General features: G+C 39.0%; 1 protein-coding gene across 1 annotated transcript in view; it reads left to right on the plus strand.

The window, feature by feature from the left end:
* Nucleotides 1-21196, plus strand: part of MPDZ (multiple PDZ domain crumbs cell polarity complex component) — a 145967-nt gene that overhangs the window by 85865 nt on the left and 38906 nt on the right. The window contains 4 exon segments of the mRNA XM_032477691.1: nucleotides 2930-3128; nucleotides 9588-9692; nucleotides 12686-12778; nucleotides 19056-19233. Coding sequence (XP_032333582.1) covers nucleotides 2930-3128; nucleotides 9588-9692; nucleotides 12686-12778; nucleotides 19056-19233 — 575 coding nt within the window.

Here is a 21196-nt window from a genome sequence, read left to right on the forward strand (position 1 = left end):
GTATTTTTTTTATTGATCTCCTAGAATAATGGAAACAAAAGAAAAAATAAACAAATGGAGTCTAATTAAATTTAAAGGCTTTTGCACAGCAAAAGAAATAATAAACAAAATGAGAAAACAACCTACAAAATGGGAGAAGATATTTGCAAGTGATGTGACCAACAAGGGATTAACTTCCAAAATATACAAACAGCTCATATAGCTCAATATCAAAAAAAAAAAAAAATCAAAAAGTGGGCAGAAGACCTAAATAGACATTTCTCCAAAGAAGACATACAGATGGCCAGCAGGGGCGTGAAGACATGCTCAACATTGCTAATTATTAGAGAAATACGACTCATGTAATTCCTTAAATAGCCCTATAAATGTACATATCCCCATTTTACAGATGAATGAAATAAAACCCAGTATGAGGTGAAGTCAGTTGCCCAAAGCTACACTGATTAAAGTGGTGAAACTCAGATTTGGAACTCACTCTGGTGCTGCAGTACAAGGTTTGGGCTGTCCTACTTGGTTTGGGCTTTTCCCTTTCAGGAAAAACGTGAGAGATCTTATAAGTTACAACCAAAATCTAGTCAGTAGACATTCCTCAAAGTTGCTGAACCCTGAAAATTATCATTTGGTGAAAGGAAAGTATAAGCCGAGCTCACCGATGCCGACCTCTTTGTTCATGTGGTTGACGTGACCTGGCAGCCTTAATACCTGATCGAGACAGGAGTTAAACATGCTGTTTAGAGTGAATTTAGAGGTCCTGTCAACCGTAGCTCGTGAAGACTGGTCCCATGTCTGTGGCTCGCTTGACTGCAGAGTGCATGGTACTAATGAGAACAGGATGCTGGGTTAGATTCCCAGGGTGGGCTGCTGGGTTACATTGTGTTTTGTAGTCAGTCACATTTTGTCTGGTGGGTCTTGGTGGCAAAGGTGGCAGGATCAGGGCGAACTAGGGTACGTGTTGTAACATTTAGGAACTGGACTCTTTGCTCGTAAGAAACCCACCTTAGTGTCTAAATTTGTTGGTTGGTTAATGACAAGCATAAGTGTTTCCTTAATAGCAATAAACTCAAAAATCATTAGTGTAAGTCTTCACAGATTATTTTAAGTGCTTTTGATTAATGGTTCATTTCTGTCAGTGACAACTGGGAGCCTGGGCGGCCCACACCCAGGCGTGAGACGTCAGGCTGGGAACATATTGTAGTCAGGATCGTTCTTAAAAAAACATTTGAAATATCATGTCTAATGTAGTATAATTAGAATTAATATTTAGAAAGAATTTCTTTCTTTAAAAAAAATGCAAAAACCTAAAAAGGGATTTGTGATTTCTCTGTTTTTATCAAAACCCTTATAGATTTCTCTCTCTCCTTATATTGTTTAATTCTATGATCTTGTTTTAGAAGGAACTTGTATTACTTGGGTTTAAGTTAATTTATGTTATTTTCTGTAAAGTTTTAAATATAATTTCAGCAGGTTTTATATTTTTGAAAGAATAGAATGAGGGTAGGGTGAGCAGAGAACATTAATTCAGTTGGAGTTTGTTAAGACTATCCTTTTGAGGAAGTAATATTGATGGATGGGAAGTTGTTAGCTGTGCAAGAGCTGCAGATGGGGGTGTCAGGCAAAGACTCTGAAACGGGAGAGTAGGCTTGTTGCTGGAACATGGGGACCAGGGAGGACATGGCGAAAAGGACGGGCGCATGTTGGAAGGGCCAGGAAATGAGTTTCATACAGACAGTGCTACATAGGTATGTTACATGTCTGTGCAGTAGGAAACTGTTGTTAGCAAAGACAGTGATGCGGTGTGACTTGTGTTTTTTGAATGGTTACTCTGTCTACCATGAGAAGAATGCATCAGAGGGGACAACTTTGTAAGTCAGGAGACCAGTTAGGAGGCTGTTTGAAAAAGTGAGGCAGGAGAGGTGCTGGCTTGGTCTAGATCTAGTGTGGAAATGGAGAAAGGTGAATGAATTCAAGATAAGTTTTGAAGATAAAAATGACAGGACTTGGCGATGGATTAAATGTAGGGAGTTAGGGAGGGAGAGGAAGGAATCAAGAATGACTCCAGCGTTTCTGCTCTGAGCAGTGGAGACCAGTGTGGTGGTGCCCTTCCCGAAAAGGGGAAGACAGGGTGGGGAAATGAGGGGAGACAGGAGCTAGGAAATTCAATTTTATACTTACTGGGGCTGTATTTCCTGTGAATCATCCAGGGAGTATGTCCAGATTGTAGCTGAGTATCCACATCTGGAGCTCATGGAAGTTCAGATTTGGAAATAAAATGGGAATAGATTAGAATTAAGTTCACATCGGTTTAGTTCAACAGACTACCGTGCGTTCAGGCACTTGTGACAGGCACTGGGGGTTAGACTTAAATACAAACTTCCTGATGTTAGGGTTCTGTTACGCTTTTTGATCTCAAGCCACCAGCATGGTGCTTGCGGCACTTAATAAGCATGTAATAAATATATACCGAATGAACAGATGATCTAGAAATAAGATAATGACAGAGAGTTCCTTAATTTACAGAACTAATTTTCCATTGGTAGTCCTGCTCTTTATTCTTTTGTGTATGTGAGAGAGAAACTTTTATTATAAAATTGGTTTGGTGCTCTCAAAATACTGACCCTGGGAGAGCTTGCCATGTAAGTGGCAACACGTCAAATAGCCTAAGCTACATTCACTCCACGGTGTAGACCCTGTTTCATCTCTGGTGTATTCAGCATGGGGTGTCTTTAGATAAAATTTCACAAACATTTCTAAATTTACTTTAAAAATATTTTTATGTTAGAAACTAATGTTTTCCTTTTCTTCTGATTGTTTTTTACCGGCCAAAAAATTACTTCTATTCTTTGATCTATGAATCCACAGTGTTCATTAAATTCAAATTAGAATGAATTTGAAAGTCATGCATTTAGTGTGTGTTCCTCCTTTTCCATAGGAATGACCGTAAGTGCTAATAAAGATGGCTTGGGGATGATCGTTCGAAGCATCATTCATGGAGGTGCCATTAGTCGAGATGGCCGGATTGCCGTTGGGGACTGCATCTTGTCAGTCAACGAAGAATCTACTATCAGTTTAACCAATGCCCAGGCACGAGCCATGCTGAGAAGACATTCTCTCATCGGGCCTGACATAAAGTAAGTGTCATACGGACCCTAATTTGGCTTGGGAAATTCAGGAATTTCAATTCATTACTCAGAAATTTTTTTCTCAGTACATACTTCTGTTTGATAGAAAAATATTATCATATATGTATTTAATATAAATCAGTGAAGAATTTGTCTATTCCTGAAAAAGTTCTTGATTGTATACATAGGTTCCTCAAGACTGTAACAATATTGAAATACAGCTGGCCCCTGAACAACACGGGTTTGAACTGCGCCTGTCCACTTATACATGGAATTTTTCAATAAATACACAGTTGGCCTTCTGTATTCATGGGTTTCACATCCTCACATGCAGCCCACCTTGGATCAGAATTTCCATCAGAGGTTGGTTGAATCAGCAGATACAAGACCCATGGATGTGGAGGGCCGGCTGTACCATGGCATTTGAGTATCCATGGGGGCATCTGGAACCAGTCCCCTGCAAATACCTAGGGATGACTATATTCCATAACAATGCTGCTTTCTATTTTTATTTTTACTTCTCCATTGATTTCTGCAAAAACCTTAAATGTGAAAGGTATGAGATACCTTTCATAGGGCAGGACTGTCCACTTTTAGGAACTGACAGAGAAGTTTGGATTGGCTTCTGTGTGGGGAACTGTGCACTCCCCAATGATTTGTATGAATCCTCCAAGTAAGCCAGTTCTTCAAGGGCAGGCATGGAAAAGATCGTATAGAACAGTACCAATCTGACCTACAGTTTGCCCTTTTTTAACTACCTTGTGATACAGGAGAATTTGCCAGTATGTTGACGCAGTCTGACGGTAGGTCATGTAGGATATTTTAGCGGGAAATGTTTAAATATCTCATCATCCCACAGTGTGCTAAAAGCATTCCATATATATGGTTTGGTTTTTAAGTCACTAAACATTTCTTGAGGCAACTTAAAAATGAGTTCATAACTTTGTTGTCACACCTCAAAGAGTGTTAATAGCTTGCCTTTTTTCTCTAGCATTAATAACTGAATATTTGTGTTTAATATATAAGGGATAAAATAGTAAAATAAGAGCTCAGGGAAGGGTTGTTTACTTTAAATTGATATGATGAATACTAGTATGGGAGATATTTTGTATTTATATTATGTTACTGACTGCATTTGTATTATTATTTTGTGAAGTACATATTGGGAGAGCTTAGGTAAGAAAAACGTTAGTCACAGTCTGTTTTTCATTTTCCATCAATAAAAAGAAAAATATATGCTGTTTATAGTGGCTGTCTTATAGAAAAGGAGGTATTCTTTTTGGGCAGAATTTCAACTAATGGGCTTTCATATTCTTGCTTGCCTTTTTGACTTTTATAATGGAACAGATCATCCCATCACATCATGGGACAGTCCCTTAATTAAAATTTAAAGTAAAGATCATTCAAAATGCCAGTGCCTTTACACTAAATAGGAGGAGAAACTTTAAGTGCTTTCCTCATCCCTTGCAGGATAGTGTCCATTCCTTTGGCTTAAAAGGTGATGCTGTGGATCTACATGGAGACCCTTTGCTGCTGGGGTTCCAGCTTACGTAGTGTAGATGGAGTATAAAATACGGATGGCCTCGTAACCAGTCATCTGACTTGTTGTGTGATAGTGCACATGCCACGTCATGAGCCCTGATGCAGGTTTCCTGTCCACTTCCTGGCACTCTGAGCACTGGAATTAGCGCTTGGTTTTAACCTTACCTCTCAGTTCTAATGTACTGCAGAACTTAAAAACTGGCCCCCAAATATGACCATCGTGACGTTGATTTAGCATAAATCATGCATCTCGTCATCTCTAGAAGAGCTGTCAGGTACATTTTCAGGCTCTTAAAGTCTTTTTTCCTGCTTTCCTTTTTTGTTTTGTTTTGATTTGTCTTGGTGTTCGTTTGTTTTCCCACCCTCCGACTGAGCACCAGAATCTGCCCTTTCAGCAGCTGTATTATGACCCTGAAGGATATCTGGAGAGCTAGTTTAATAGAAGTTGCTTTAGAATCCCAGGAAGCAAAATGTACTGTAGCATTTGACATTAAAAAAGAAAATAAAACTCTTGCAACCTTCTGTCCTCTGGAAATCAGTGAAGTCATTGGGTCTGTCAGTCACTCTCTCCCTTGCTCATGTGTGTGTGGATACACACATTCACAAACCCACCCCCAAATCACATTGATTTCTTCTTAAGTGCTCTGTTAAAAGTGTGACTCAGATGACTGTAGTTTTGGCTAATTGGATAAGTGATAAAAACAAATGTGAACCAGAGTCCTTTTTTGAAAAAATGTTTCAAGTGATAAAACAAATAGCCAGTTAGATCGACCAGGGCTAAGCGGTGTGTTCCATGCATTTTGCGTGAAGTTTTTTTGGCCCTGTCTCTTCCCTGTCACTTGCTTTCATGAAGGAGAAGGTTTAAAATTCCCTTGAAAGCTGTGTGAGTAATCCTCCCGAAAGGAAAGTTTAGGCCTTCCTTTGAATGAAACTGTAGCGTTTCCTCAGACCAGTTAAGTGTTACAGTCATTGGATCTAGGCTTCATGTGTGTCTCTTCCTCTTCATTTTTAAAAAAATTTAATTTAATTTTTATTTTTTTAAATGAGGTATAGTCTGTTTACAATGTGTCAATTTCCGGTGTACAGCATTATAGTTCAGTATTAACAATGCTAGCTTAATCTGGAGTGGTGGTAGAGGAATGTATTGTAGGGACTTTAAAAAAAGACTCTTACTGGTTCAGTTACATAACTGATTGGTTTTAGGAAAAGCATTGCTTATTGAGACAATGCCCTGGCTTTCTTTTTTGCCGTTTACCAGAGATGGCTAGGAACTTCACGTGTGCGTATTCATGTGTGCCTGGGTTCAGATAATTGTGAGTTTCAAGAGTTCAAGAACAGCCAGTTTAAGTTCCAGGTTTCATTATTTTCTGTGGAAAACCAGATGTGAAGCCTCACCAGAATGCATGCTGTCTCACTTCACCCTCCACCTTGCCAGGAGTGCTTATACTCCTGTAATAATAGCCAGGGTTTTGTGCTTAGCAGCAGCTGCTTGTAACATCTGCCAGATAATTACTGAGCTGAATCAGAATTCACCTGCCTTAACCTAAAGTGTGGGATGAATTCCTGATCAAGGAATAAAAGATTGATTGCAGTTACATTTTTCTATGCTTGTTAATAATCACTGCTATAGACACGAGTGAAGAGCAGATGCTTTTCTGGGGGAGGTGTAGATAGGAGGGAGGTAGCAAGGGGGAAAAACAGGAGCACCCACATATAACTACATATGTATGCATCTCACACACAGCACAAGACACTGACATTTGTTAACACCATTGTAAAAAGATGCCGCGGCGTATGCTTCACATTCTAGATTTTCTGCAGCACCTGCTGACGATCGAGCCCCCTTTTATGTGTGAGTATCGGTGATTCAAAAGCTCATTATGGCTGTGTGTTGCAACTTGTCTGTGAAAATAATTTCATGCTTTCGTAACGTCCCCATGCAGGGATAGATCCAGATATAGACTGAGTGTATATGCATTCTGGCTTTTTTCCCCCCTTTATATAAGAACATGCATTCGGACAGAGCTATGAGGTTGTTACATTTTCATATTGCACTGGTGACTGTGACCTCATTTAAAAATTGTATTTTCCAACTGCTAAGCTTTCTAGCTCCGTGGTCAGGGAATGATCCTGTCTGCATGTGCAGACGCAGCCTCTGGATTAATAGCTGTGTCACACTGCAGCGTCACTAATGCTATTCTTTTTTCCTAAGGTTAGTTTGTGTTCAAGAATGTTTAATATAGCTCTCAAATTAGCTGTTTCAGTGTGCTTCTGCAGTTCATGATGTAGTTTGGTGTTCTTGTTGGTGTCTGGAGGTTTTGTGTGGCCGTGTGACCAGGCCTGCATCACAGTTGCTCTGCATGAGCTAGTGTTTTGTCGGATGCTTGTTCTGGTGGCCTTGCTGTCTGTATTGGGCGAAGTATTCGTGAAAACTGCTTTCTTTCTTCTTTCTCACTGGCTCCCTAAAATATCAGAAGAATATTTGTAAAGCTCCTCCTCCTCCTCCACCCTTGGTAAAAGGGTAAACAGTGTTGAACAAATATAGAAGAAAAATCGTTTTCAGCAGTGTTTGGAATAGAAACATCTTTTCCTTCTTAAACCAGTTTAAAAATTAAATTATTATTACTTTTACTGTTGTGTTCTAGCTTTCTCTCCTTACCTCTTCCTGGCTTTTTTTTTTTTTTTTTTTAAGATTTTGTTTATATGAATTTTACCTTTACTGAACCTTCAGAAATAGTACCCTATTTCTTGAATAGGCTTTTCAGGTTTTGTGTTTTATGTTTATTTTCCTTTGTGGAAAAGACTGTCAGTCTTCTGTCCCAACATAATATGTTACACATTTTTGACTCATCATTTTTGAAGTGATAGATGCAAATTTGCTCTTCAGTGTATTTTTGTAACACTGTAGAGAAGGTGTTTCTATAGATGAATACATTAAGCAGGGCCAGAATTAGAATGCAACTCTCTCAGCGAGCTGAATCCTAAACCCACAGCCCTGTGCTTCCTGCTGTAGTTTGATCCTTGAGGTAAAAGTGTCAGGAAGGGTCCCAAGGGTCTGCGGCTTCTGCTGGAGGGACCAGGTGGGGCTGGCTGGCTGATGCCCTTTTAGAGCGCTGCACTGTATCTGTTATGCTGCTTGGCTTACAATAGCCTCATAAAAAGTGACATCCTGTTTGTGACTGAGAATATGGGGATTCGTTGCTGATGATTTACGCCCCCCACCCAGTACACTCCTGGGGCGGAACAGAGCTGTATCCTCTGACTCCAAACCTAAGCGACCACGCAGAGTGAGTGCTTTTTATGGAGTAACCGATATATCTGAAATCACATATCTTCCCCACTGAATAAATTATGCCATTAGTATAATTCTTATTTTATTGTAACGTGCAAGACAGTCCTTTATCCTTGCTGTCCAGTGCTATGGTTTTAAAACTTAACTGTTTTCATAGGTAAGTTACGGTTAGCTGGTTTAATAGTCTTCATGATTTTTATATTGTGCATTTTTGATCCACACTTTTGTTTCCTTGCACAAATATGCTGAACTGGCTTCAAAAGCATTATCTCTCTTGCCATATTACTATTCATTAATTTGAGGATTTTGAAACAGGCGACATAACGCAAGTGTATCAGTTATGTAGCATTATGAGACAGCAGTAAACGTGAATTTTCCAAAGTCAGTTCCTAAACATTGTAGCTATATTCAGCATCTTGCTCATCGCCTTCCACATTGTAGGCATTCAGCCAGTACTTGTTGAATTAGTAAGTGATCATTCAAGTATGAACAGTAGGCTTTTCTCTGAAACCAAAATGAACTTATAAGAAGTTGCGACAAATTAGTAAGAGCATGTTTCCACAAACTTATAATGGTTTAACTTCAGACTTGAGAGATCATAATTTAATAAAGCTAGGGCATAATTATTGATAATGCTTGTTAATGTCCATAATTAATTTTGTATTATGGGAGAATGTAAAGTAATTTGGGATACGCAGTGTTTTAGTGGCGTACGCCTAATTTGTTTCTGCTAAGGAACCCAAAAATCTTTGGAGAAAATTAATGCTATTACTGACAATTATTTTTCTAAGGATTTATAGATCTTTCTAATTTCAAAAAAATTGGTGTTATTCTTCTCATTTGGAAGTAGATATAATGCTGTTCTCCTCCTCCATATAATTATTGATAAAAACATATGATAAAAGAAATTTTCACATACTGAGATGGAGGGAAATTATTCTGGCTTATCCACGAGTTAAGTTGGATTTTATTTTAACTTAAATAGCCTGTTTGTGGCCTATCAAACATCCATTGTGCATCTGCTTTAATTATTAAAGAAAAGGGCACATTGACCAGAAGTAAAGAATGTCCATGTTAAAATAAAGATTCAGGGCCTCTCTTCCCAGGCTGCCATTGCTGGTCCTCCCTTGATGATAAGACTCCCTTCCCAGGTGCCAAGGCCATACTGACTCTCTGTGTACGGGCTGGTCTGCTCTTTTATTTTTTATAACCTTAAAGAAATATATTCCTGACTTGTAAATGTTTCTTTGTTCTGACAATATATAAAACTGTGCTGAAAACCATACTTGTCTGGAGCAGAACCTCAGAGTAATCTGGGGAAGGTAGGAAGCAGGCTTCTGGGCTAGTCCTCAGTTTGGCTCAAATAAAAATCTTCTACTTCTTATCACCGATTGTTTATTAATTATTTTTGTCAGCACATAGCATTTTGAATTGTAATTTCTGTTGTTATTCTTGCCTGTGGGATACTTTATCCTTTTGAAGTTTAGATTCTCTACCGACTAAGCTGATTCACATGAGTTGTGTGAAAACGTAGGGACGAAGTGACAGTGTATTTTTATTTCATGTATTGTAAGCTTTTCCTAACAGGCAAGACTTTGCTTCCCTTTGCGTTCATGGATTGTGTCTTGTTCCAGAATTACTTACGTGCCTGCGGAGCATTTAGAAGAGTTCAAAGTCAGCTTGGGACAACAGTCTGGAGGAATAATGGCACTGGATATTTTTTCTTCATATGCCAGCAGGTAGGTGAAACAGCAAATCTGCTACAGTGAACAAATGATACTGCGAATCTATAAAGAAGAGGTTTGAATCTGGAGCCAGGGAGGACTAGCAGTGAAAAAGACGGAATTCCTTTCTTCTTTTTCAAGATTTTAAACAGTATTCATTCTTTTCCCCCGGAATACTTAAGCAGTGATCATATAGTGCGGAAAATTTAGAAAAACTATGAAAATTTAAATCAAGAAAATAAAACCATCTTTAATTGTACCACTCAGTATAGCACTTTGAACATACTGAGTTTTGGGAATTCATTCCCAATGTGAATATGATTTTATTAACTCCCCGGAACCTACAATTTGTATGGTACTACGTCTTTTTTTCCTCTTTTATAAACATTTTCAAACCTTTTCAGAAGTTTTATTTCTTTATTAGCATACATACAGATGTAGAAACATTTTAATAGTTATCTTTTACTCTTGGAGAACGCTGAGTTGAATGTCTTTATATATGTCTATACAAACATACATACACGTTAGGAAATAAAGTGTATGGCTTTTAAAGGCCTCTTGATACACAGTGAATTAATGTTTAACGTTAGAGAGAAAGAGCCAGTTTCAGTCAGCAGTGTGCTTCCTTCCCAGCGCAGAAGGGAGTGTGGTGAGAATTGTCTAATGCTGTGACGAGCTTCTTCGCTGCAGAAAAAGTGTATTTGCTATTAATATAATATGTGGATATATTTCTTTAGAAATCCAGTTTTTACCGACAGCTTAAAGCCACACCATAATTGATTTAACATTCTGTCTTGCCCTTATAATGCCATTTATTGATGCAAAACAAAATGGTCCACATCCTCCACAGGAGGAATCTGTACCAGGGAGGTTCAGTTACTTGCTCAAGTTTCTTAGCTAATAAGAGGCAGAACCAAAGTTAGAATGCAAGTGGTCAGGCTCCATGTTCTTAACCACTGGATCCAAAGAAAGAATTGTGCAAGCCCAGTATAAAAATATGGGGCAGCGTAGGATAGAGGTAAAGAGTGCGGGTTTGAAGTAAGATGGCCTCAATACCAGCCTCACGAGCTCTGCTCCTTTACTGTGTGACCTTGTGTCAGTTTCTGGCACCTTAATGCAGATGTAAAGAGAGTTAGTTATTATAGTTGGCAGAAATTTCATTGGTATTCAGAAGTCCAACACGGATGCAGAGAAGTCAAATTCATTCGTGACTGAGTGAGTGCAGGAGGCACAGAACTGGTCCACTCTGCTCTTTGGAGCACACGGCACCACTCCCTTAAACCCCACTCTAAGATGGATAGAGGAGAATCAGCACACTTGTGGGCGCATATCGGGGTTAGTGAAATGACTTGAGAGTGTGGAGCCATTTGAAAAGAATGGGGTTTTTGTGTCAGAAGACTTCTCGTAGCTCATGCGGCAGGAGCGTGTGTGCATGTGTCTGAGTGCTCCCCCCCCCCCCCCCCCCCCCCGCTTAGGCTTCAGGGGTAGGAGGTCAGTGTTTTAGGGACTCTTTCTAACTTCTCATTCTTGTCTGGATTCCATACCTGCTTTTTCTATCATCGTCTCTCCAAGGTGTTTCCAGGGGGTTAGGCCTGTGTCTCACCTCTCTGCTTTGCATCTTCTGGATTGAGCTTTACTCAGACTATTTAGTCCTCAATCAGCTTCTTAACATGGTTTAAAAAATCCTTTTTGAATCTGTTCCAGCAGTCCTGTCCCACTCTCAGGCTTAGGCTCTGGGAACCCCAACCTCACTCAGAGCCTCCTTCTCTAGTCTCCACAGAAGGGGAATTCAGTCACACCCCTGAGGGGTAGGAACCACAGGCCAGTGGACTTCCTTTTCACAGAGGAAAAACAAACAGCTCACATTCAGGTCAAGGAAGAATGAGATATTCAAGGAGAACTCGGACAGTTGTTTGGCAAAAAGGTTGGGAAACATATTCAAACGCAGGTGAATTTTGGATTGGATGACTTCTGATCTCAAAGTCTAAAGATAATATAATTTGACAGAATTCAGTATTCTTGTCAAAGGAGAATGGATATAATTTGAACACATACTTTCTTTAGACTTTTTTTCACTTCCCATAAAACTCGACTGCAAACATTTATTGAATTAGAGTTTTTAAAGCCTTCAGTGTTTTCAGAAGAATATGTGGATGTATTTTGTCAGAAATACAGTTTTTACCGATAGCGTAAGGCCACACCGTAATTGATTTAGCATTCTCTATTGTCCTTAGGATGTCATTTATTGATGCAAGGTATACTTTTGGAAATACAAGGTATTTCTTGACAAGGTTATTATTTTACAGTTTTATTTAGAGTCAGTTACCAGACTGGGCATACTTTGTTATAGGCCTGACATTTGGCAAACTCTGAATTCCTACAGAAACTGAAACCCGACCTTGAACACAGGTACACTGTAAACTGCTTCCTGTAAGGAGAATTCTGTGTCTGGCTCCTTTGGATGGGCTGAAGCTGGACCATAAGCATTTCCCATCTGTCTTCAAAATTTGAAGGGAGAGCACTGGTCCATCCTATGAAGCAGTGATGCTACACTCCTGATGTGCTTGATGAGAAGTTCTTTCAGGCCAGGGGTCGATGCGGACTGTGCCCGCAGATTGCCTTCCTGGTGCTTCTACCTGCTTGCACACGGCAGGCATTTAAGAAATACTTGGTGAATAGTTGTTCTTTAAAATTCTGCCACTTGTTCCCTTCTTTTCATTCCTGTTCTTTATTTGTCCATGTTTCATGAGGAAAGAAACAGACTAGACAAGGCTCTTTGTGTTCTACTGTATCTGCAGACTAAGTGATAGTAGATTGGTTCTAATGTAAGGCTTGAATCAGATTTTCATTTCCCCTTAATGTGAAATATGATATACTTACATGCCAAGTATGGTGAAAATATCAAGCACTTCTGCAAATTTAGCCAGACTGACAGTAAAGTGCATATAAGACAGTCTTGCATGGTTTTACTTGGACTTCATAGTACTCACTGTACGAATCTTTAACAGCGACATTCCAGAACTACCAGAGCGAGAAGAAGGAGAGGGGGAAGAAAGTGAACTTCAAAACGCAGCGTATAGCAACTGGAATCAGCCCAGGCGGTAAGGACTGTTTCTGTCTTCTGCCTACTCAGTGTTTAAAGAGAGGCGTAGTTTCAAGCACTGGATTCCAGCTTGCCACTGTGACTTTGGGTGTGTTGTTTAGTATCCTTTACCCTCCATTTCTTCACCTGCCTAGTGGGGAAGATAATGTGTATCACACAGGGTTAAAATTAACATTGTTGGAGGATTTGGCAAGACAGTAGGGACTAAATAAAATTAACTGGAGAAAATTGTGTGTAGGTAGTTGGAATGGATAATATTTTCTGGAGAGTTTGATCTTAGGTATACCACCAAATGTTCATTTAAATTTTTTTCTAGTGCTGTAGAAACTAGACATTCAAGCATATATATTTAGAATGTGTGTGTGTAAGCATCTTATTGTAGGCTGCAGATGTTCTAACCCATGCTCTGTCTAGAATGAAATTTATATATAACAGAAAAGATGACTTTCCTAAAAACGCCCAGATAAACCACTCTGTGTCACTAGGGTATATGTTTTTACGTTCACACTGAGTAGAATGAAATTCAGTTTAATAGAAACTCATTGAGTCCTGATTATGGACCCAGATGAGAGGCAGATTATTTTGTGAACGACAGGGAAGTGTAAGACATAAATCCTGCCCTAAAGGAAGCTGTTACATGTTTGGGTAGGCAAGAGGTAGAGACACACAGAATAATTACAGCAAATTGGAAGGACTTTGCTTTAATCCCCAAAGATAAGTAATCATTGGGCACTTTCTCTAGATAGATCTTAAGGTGACCATGACAAAGATGCCTTTTACTTAGCACATACTTAATATTTGTTCTATAGTGAATAAACAAAATTCTCAAGAGAGAAAAATTTCTACTCTGCAGATGTATAATACAGTTTGATGATTTTCCTTGCTCGCAAATGAACATGAGGCTGCAGCCATCATATTTAAGCATTTTCTAGATTGAGTCATGTTCAAAGTGTAGGAAACATTTTATGTTGCTTTCACAGAAAAAAAAAGGTATCTAAAATGAATTATTTCCAGCCATCTAAAATGAATTATGGTTTGATTTCTTTAAAAGCTGTTTAGGCTGCTCAAAGAAATCAAGGCCTTTCTACATTATTACCTGCACTGAGAATGTTAAGTGCTAGGTCAGTGAAAGAAAATACATTATAAGCTGTTAAGTTTCTTATTTATTTGAAAATAGAGGCAGAAGTTAAGTTAGATGGAATTATATATATACTGTAGAATATTACTCACCATAAAAATAATGAAATTCTGCCACTTGGCACAACATGGGTGGACCTATTCTCTATTATGCTTAGTGAAATAAGTCAGATAAAGACAACTACTGTATTATGTCATTTGTATATAGGCTCTAAAAAAATAAACCAATGTATATGCAAAACATAAACAGATTCAGAGATAGAAAAACAAACTGGTGGTTGCCAAAAGGCAGAGGGAAGGTGGGAGGGGCAACTTATAGGTAAGGGAATAAGAAACACAAACTACTACGTATAAAATAGACAAGCAGCATGGATATATTGAACAGCACAGGGAATTATGGCCATTATCTTGTAATAGCTTTTAATGGAGTATAATCTGTGAAAATACTGAATCACTGTTCTGTACACCTGAAATTAATATAATATGTTAAATCAACTATAATTCAGTATAAAAGAAACATTTTTTAAATAATAATTAAAAATTTTTATTTAGAATAGAAAAATAATAGAACCTTTTACATTTGGGGGAGAATTCAGGGTCACAGCGTCACGTGTAAGGTCCTCAGTGTGGTGCCGGGTACAGGGTGCAGCATTTAGTCACGTCAGTCTTTTCCGTCATCATCATCTTCGTCATCATTACTCACAACAAAGCAAATGAAACGTGTGGAGCACAGGGATCATTATGAAAGTTTCTTGTGGGGAGGAATTGGGTTATGACATCTGGACTGGAAGACTTTTATACTTTTATCCTGGATTGTAACCTTCACGTCAGCCTAGGAGATGTCTCTAAGGGTGGTAACTGATTTACAGAGAGGCTATGTCTGGTGCTCCTGTAAATCTTACAGAAGGTACTCAGCCGTCACTAACCTATACAGAAGCACTAAGGTACTTTTGGGGGAAAGTTCATAGACATTCAAGAGGAAGCTTACCAAAATAACCAGAGCTTTTAGTAAATGAGGAGCAAATGTCATGAATATGCTTTACAACATTGGTAACCTGCTGGGACATTGTTTCAGGCAGTGGAGAAAAACCTGCTTTGTGTGGAAACAGAAAATACGTTTTAGCAAAGTGTAAATTTTAAGACTAAACAACCTGTGTTACATTTTTATCTTGCTCCTGATTTTCATGTACAAGATTGTGTCAGACTGTATGTATCATTTTCCAGCTCGCCTACTCCTCTCTCAAGCTAGTGTCTTGGAGATCTACCATGTGGATACTTCAATAGCTAATTCCTTCAGTTTCCTTGTTGCAGTGCATTTTAATATGGAATATACCACAGTTCACTCCCAGATTGATACATGAGTAGTAAAAAGTTATTTACTATTGTAATAGTCTGTGCAGTGTGTGTGTATGTATGTATATATGTGTGTGTGTGTGTGTGTGTGTGTATCTGTTTTCTTCTACATATGTGTGAGAATTTATCTAAGTATACATCCAAAAGTGGAATTGCTGGCTCACAGATTTAACTGTATTATCTATCAGAAGTTTTGTCAAATTGCTTTGTAAGGTGGCTGTACCAATTTTTACTTCTTTTTCCAATATATGAGAGTTCCCTTTTCCCCATATCCTTGTTACCACATCATATGATCATGTAAAAAAAGTTTTTGTTAACCTAATGGGTAGAAAATGGTACATTTTCTTAGTAGACAAAGTGTAAGTGTGACAGAGTTGAGGTGCTGGGGTGCACATTTGTCATATGGATTGAATGTTTTCTCTTGCTCCCATCACTTCAGTAATCATAATTACAATCATCGTAATAAGAGATTTACTAATTGCTTGTGATGTACCAAGACTTTGTTTTGTGTGTCACCTGTATTCATTACTTTACTCCTCATAGCAACTCTCTGATGTCCAGACTCTTAACTGGCTCCACTTCCCAGCTGAGGAAGGTAAAAGAGAGACTAAAGTAGTTGCAGAGGGTCACACAAGTGTTAAGAAGCCAAAGGGCAGGACTTGAGCCCAGTCCCTCTCGGTTCAGAGTTCAGGCAGCCCCCTCAGAGCTCTGATTTACCTTTGCTTTTCTGAACTCCACTCTTTTTAAACCTCTGTTCTCAGAAAGGCTGCCATTTTTCTGTAAAGCTAGCTCTGCTCGTGTTCTGTAAAATTTTTCCTTTATAGGACTCTTTCTTTCCTTGGGATGTTTACCACGTTCTGTTCCGTGGATACTGAGTCCAGTTCCTCAGCGCTGTGGTCGTTGAGGCAGCTCCATCTTTGGTTATCTTCTCTGACGTTTCCTCTGGGAAGTGTATCTGAAAACACTCCACTGCCTGTGCCAGATCCTAAGGCTGCACACCGTGCCAGTATCCAAAGGCTGTATAACTTCTCTGTGCCTCGTCCCTTCGTAAAATGGGGCTGACAGGAGTATCCACCTCGTAGGGATGATTTGAGAATTAAATCGAAGTATGTGGAACTCACTTAGAAGGTAACGCTGAGTGCACGATAAGCCCTTAGTAAGAGTTTGCTGCTGCTGCTATTTTTAATGTTTAGGAAATCATAAGAACTACTTTCTAATTTACATCAACCACAAAGAATCCCAGGAGACATTTTCCTTCGTTCGTTCTTTTATTTTATTTTTCCTTTTTAAGAGAAGACTGAAGGAGTCCCACCTGCATATTGTGGATTCCTAACTATTAAAGACAGTGGTTACCTCTGCTGACCTCTGTACTTTGCCACTTTACCTTAGGAACTGGGAGAAGTTGGTTCTTGTCTTTCACAGAATTCCTTGAGTGGAAGAAAATTATGACTAGGATTTTGACTAGTTCAAGCTAGTCACACACAAATTTTAAGATCGGGAATCACGGTGAGATCCTTTTAAACTAAACAGGATCATGGATTTCTCATAGAGATGAAGATTGCTGACCACAGAAAAGACACATCACCACCTTGCCTTCGTCTGGCCAGCTGCCCATCCCCTCACTCCACCTGGGGTGCTCTTTTATCCCCGGTCTATTCTAACTGGGCTTCTCCCATTTCATTGGAAGCCAAACTTTCCTTTCCTCTGGGAGCATCCTCACATGCCAAGATTGAGGGCATCTTGGACCACGCTTTCTTCTCTCTCACTGTCCACGTCGTCTCCCTTCCTGCAGCCTGGGGCAGACTGCAGTCTCTTACCTCTCTCAGAGCTCTGCTCGGTGTCTCTGTCTGCTTCCCTTCCCCGGAGCCGCTGCCTCATCTTACCTGGACACCTCGCTGCACATCACCTTGTTCTTATGCCCCAGTCATTTCCTAAAACATGTCCTTTCAGTTCGTCCATAGCTGTGGCAGCTATCTGCAGTTACTAGATAGGAGTTCACTGTGTTTATCGTGTGAGTAGAAAGTAGTACATCCAAAGCAGAGGCAGTAGCACGCACCAGGGCCCCACGGCGGGAAGGCGTGTCTGATGAACTTGTGGAACAGCAGGAAGACGATGTGGCAGCTGGAGTGGAGAGAGGAGAGCTGTGGGAGATGGGTTAGGAGGCGGTGGTGGGACCAGATCACGTACGGTCTTGTCGGCAACTGGTCTTCACACCCTGGGTTAGTTGCGTGGTCTCCTTTGGCAGATAGACCTACAGAGGGAAGCTTCTGAGAGTGTGTGCAGAAATGTTGTCTCTTGATTGGGTTGCTGAGCTTAGAAGCCACCATCTGTTCAAGGGTAGCAGAATTTCTTAACGTCCGCAGTATTAGAGCTTCTGGAAAACCGTACTTTTACATTCCTCTGTGTCCCAGCTTGGAGTATGAGTCCAGTATTTACTTGTAACAAGTCAGCTTCAGAAATGCATTAGTATTTATCAGACCCTATAAAACACATAATTGGGAAAGCATTTATAGTGATCTTGTACTGCTGGTAAAACCTTAATAAATTGAGCAAATATTATTTGCAGAAATTAATGTATATAACATTTTATTCCTTTGAATTTTTAGAACTGTGCCTGTCATCATTTTTTAACCATTTGAACCATTTTTAAGTGTACAGGTCAGTGGCATTAAGTATATTTGCATTGCTCTGTAACCATCACTGCCATCCGTCTCTGAAACTTTCTCATTTTGCAACACTGAAATTCTGTACCAGTTAAATAATAACTCCTGACTTCCCTCTCCCTGCATCTTCTGGTAACCAGCACTCTCCTTCATGTCTCCATGGGTTTGCCTACTCTCAGTACTTCATAGAAATGGGATCATATAGGATTTGTCCTTTATTCACTTAGCTGGCTTATTTCATGAAGGATAATGTTCTCAGAGTTCATCTACAGTCATAGCAGGTGTCAGAATTTCCTTCCTTTTTAAGGCTGAACAACATTCTATTGTATTTATATACTGTTTTGTTATTCATTCATCTGTCCTGTGGACACTTGGATTGCTTCCACCTTTTGGCTGTTATGAATAATATTTCTATGAACATGGCTGTACACATATGTCTTCAAGTCCTCGCTTTGAATTCTTTTGGGCATATACCCAAGAATGGAATTGCCAGATCGTATGGTAATTCTTTTTCTAATTTTTTGAGAAACTTCCATACATTTTTCCAGTGCAGCTGCAGCATTTTACATCACTGCCGACAGTGCACAAGGGTTCTAATTTCTCCACGATTTCTCTTTGCCAACACTTATTTTTCTGGGTTTTTTTTTTTTTTTTGATAGTAGCCTTCCTACTGAGTGTGAGGTGGTACTTCATAGCGGTTTTGATTTGCATTTCCCTAATGATTAGTGACGTTGAGCATCTTTTCACGCACTTATGGGCTACTTGCATATCGTCTCCAGAGAAATATCTGTTCAAGTCCTTTGCCCTTTTTTTGATTGGGTTGTTTCTTTTGTTGTTGTTGTTGAGTTTTAGGGGTTCTCTATATATTCTAGATATTAATCCTTTATCAGAGACATGGTTTGCAAATATTTCACCCATTCTGTGGGCTGCCATTTGACTCCACTGATAGTACTTCCTGATGAACAACAGCTTTTAATTTTGAAGTCCAGTGTGTGTGTTTTTCTGGTTGTTGCCTATGCCTTCAGTGTCATGTCCAAGAAATCATTGCCAAACCGAAAGTTATGAGGCTTTTCTCCCTGTATTTTCTTAGGAGAGTTTAAACTTTTATTCACTTTTTTATAGGGTTGAACTTTGGCGAGAACCGAGCAAATCCTTGGGCATCAGCATTGTTGGTGGACGAGGGATGGGGAGCCGTCTGAGCAGCGGTGAAGTGATGCGGGGCATTTTCATCAAACATGTTCTTGAAGACAGTCCAGCTGGCAAAAATGGAACGTTGAAACCCGGGGACAGAATAGTAGAGGTACCCTCCAGTGAGCTTTCTGTGCTGAAATTAACCACACAGTCCGTCCTTTATACCAAGGGAGTCATTTTTATGCTGGTTGCTCGACCCAACATTGAGTAAAATGTGTTTGTCGTTAAAGCATTTCTTTCTTACTTGTTTTTGTCCATAATTTTTCTCTTCAGTATATGGTGACAGATTCTATATCTTGAAGTAGAGACTAATGTTTTGAAGGTATAATCAATCATAGTTAACAACATTGGCCCTGAGATGAAGTAATTATTTTTAAAAATTACTGTTATTTAATTAAAAGGACAAAGCAAATTTCTTGAGAAAATAATTGAATTGTTTAAAAATGTATATATACACACAAAAATTTGTACATAATTAAGCCCTCAAATGAGATTTTATTTCAGGAAGTACTTAAACAGTGTTGGATGAGGTTTTTTTTTTCCCCAAGTGAGTCTTTTTGGTAAAATATTCTATACCAGGATCCTCATCGCCTCTTATATCAATGTCCCCCCACTCCCATCCCTGCCGTCCAGGCTTGGGTTTTCCTCCGTCTCAGTGCTGTGCCCATTCCCCAGTTCATCACTGAGGGCTCTGTGTGTGTATGCGTTTGTATGCTTGTGTACACGTGTATGAATACTTTGTTATGTGTGAGAGAGAAGCATTTGGTCAAATTGTACCTAATCCCTTAATTCAAAGTTAAATTTACATTTTAAATAGACCCTTTTCCCGTCCACAAATATTCCTGGAGCAGCTGTTGCGTCCCAGGTGCTTGACCAGCATAAGCATAGTTTCAGTTAAGAGGGTAGAGGAAAGGGGGTCTGACCCAAATTTGCTGAATTGTCAGGACTTATAGAGTAGACTACAAGAGACAACTTCCAGGTAGAAACTGCTCATTTGGTTACTATCACAGCCATCATTTTTATTTTATACACATGGTTGTCTCTCATTTTCTAAATCATATACCTCAAACACCAGAATGCCTTAATTGTGTAGAGGGAGGTTAGCCGTATCAACCATAACTGGCTAGTGAACGTTTTGGGCATTGATCTGTTTATTCCTTTATTGATTGTCCCTGAGAATTGAAAAGGGAAGAAGATTGAGACTTGAGAAAAAGCAAGGGCCATGTCTGGTACTTTTTTTTTTTTTTTAACCTTCTGACCATTTATAAGGAAGAATGATGGGCTTTTGTTCTCTTTTTCTGCATCTTTACCTTTCATTAGATGATATTTTAGCACCCCCCCCCTTTAAAGAATTCTTTTTTAGAGTACTACATAAAATTCCTTATTTAAGATTGTCTCAAAGTAATTTATTTTATGGATACTTCACTATTAAATACCTTTGGCCCAAGCAGAAAAAGTAAGAAATGTTTATAATTATTTCAAGAAAGGATTAATCAGAGTTTGCACCAAAATGTTATTTAAATGTATTAAGAAAGTTAAAGCAGTGGTTTCAAATTGAACAGGATTTTTTGCATATGGTAAAATACTGTATGGTGCTTAGCGGTGGTTGGTTGAGTGCTGTTATGCTCAGGAGCTTTTTCAGTAAATAAGAGAACTTTAGGCTTCTGTAATCCTGGGGATTCTAGAACATGTCTGCTAAGAGCTTCTGAAAATGCTTGTTGGCTAGATGAGTAGAGACCTACAAAATATTCCATTCTAAGTGTAGAGTTCTTTGGACTTGAGCAAAGATATTTAATGTCCTGCTAAATTTTCCCACTATTGGAATATATAGTAAGAATAAATAATTTACTTTTATTCTACAGAAAGTTAGGAGCTGTTTTTCATATGCACTGAAAGAGATGTCATGACATCTGAATATCAACTTGAGTGAGGTTTTCGATTAAATGCAGCATATAATTCTTTTAAAGGTGATAATGTTCTATTTCTTTTTCAGAATTGTGTCCACTCTGATTTTGCTATTTTGTTGTATAGACCATTCTGTGGTAATTGGAAATGATAAAATTATAATAGTA

Source organism: Camelus ferus, chromosome 4 (assembly GCF_009834535.1).
Source record: "Camelus ferus isolate YT-003-E chromosome 4, BCGSAC_Cfer_1.0, whole genome shotgun sequence".
Lineage (NCBI taxonomy): Eukaryota > Metazoa > Chordata > Mammalia > Artiodactyla > Camelidae > Camelus > Camelus ferus.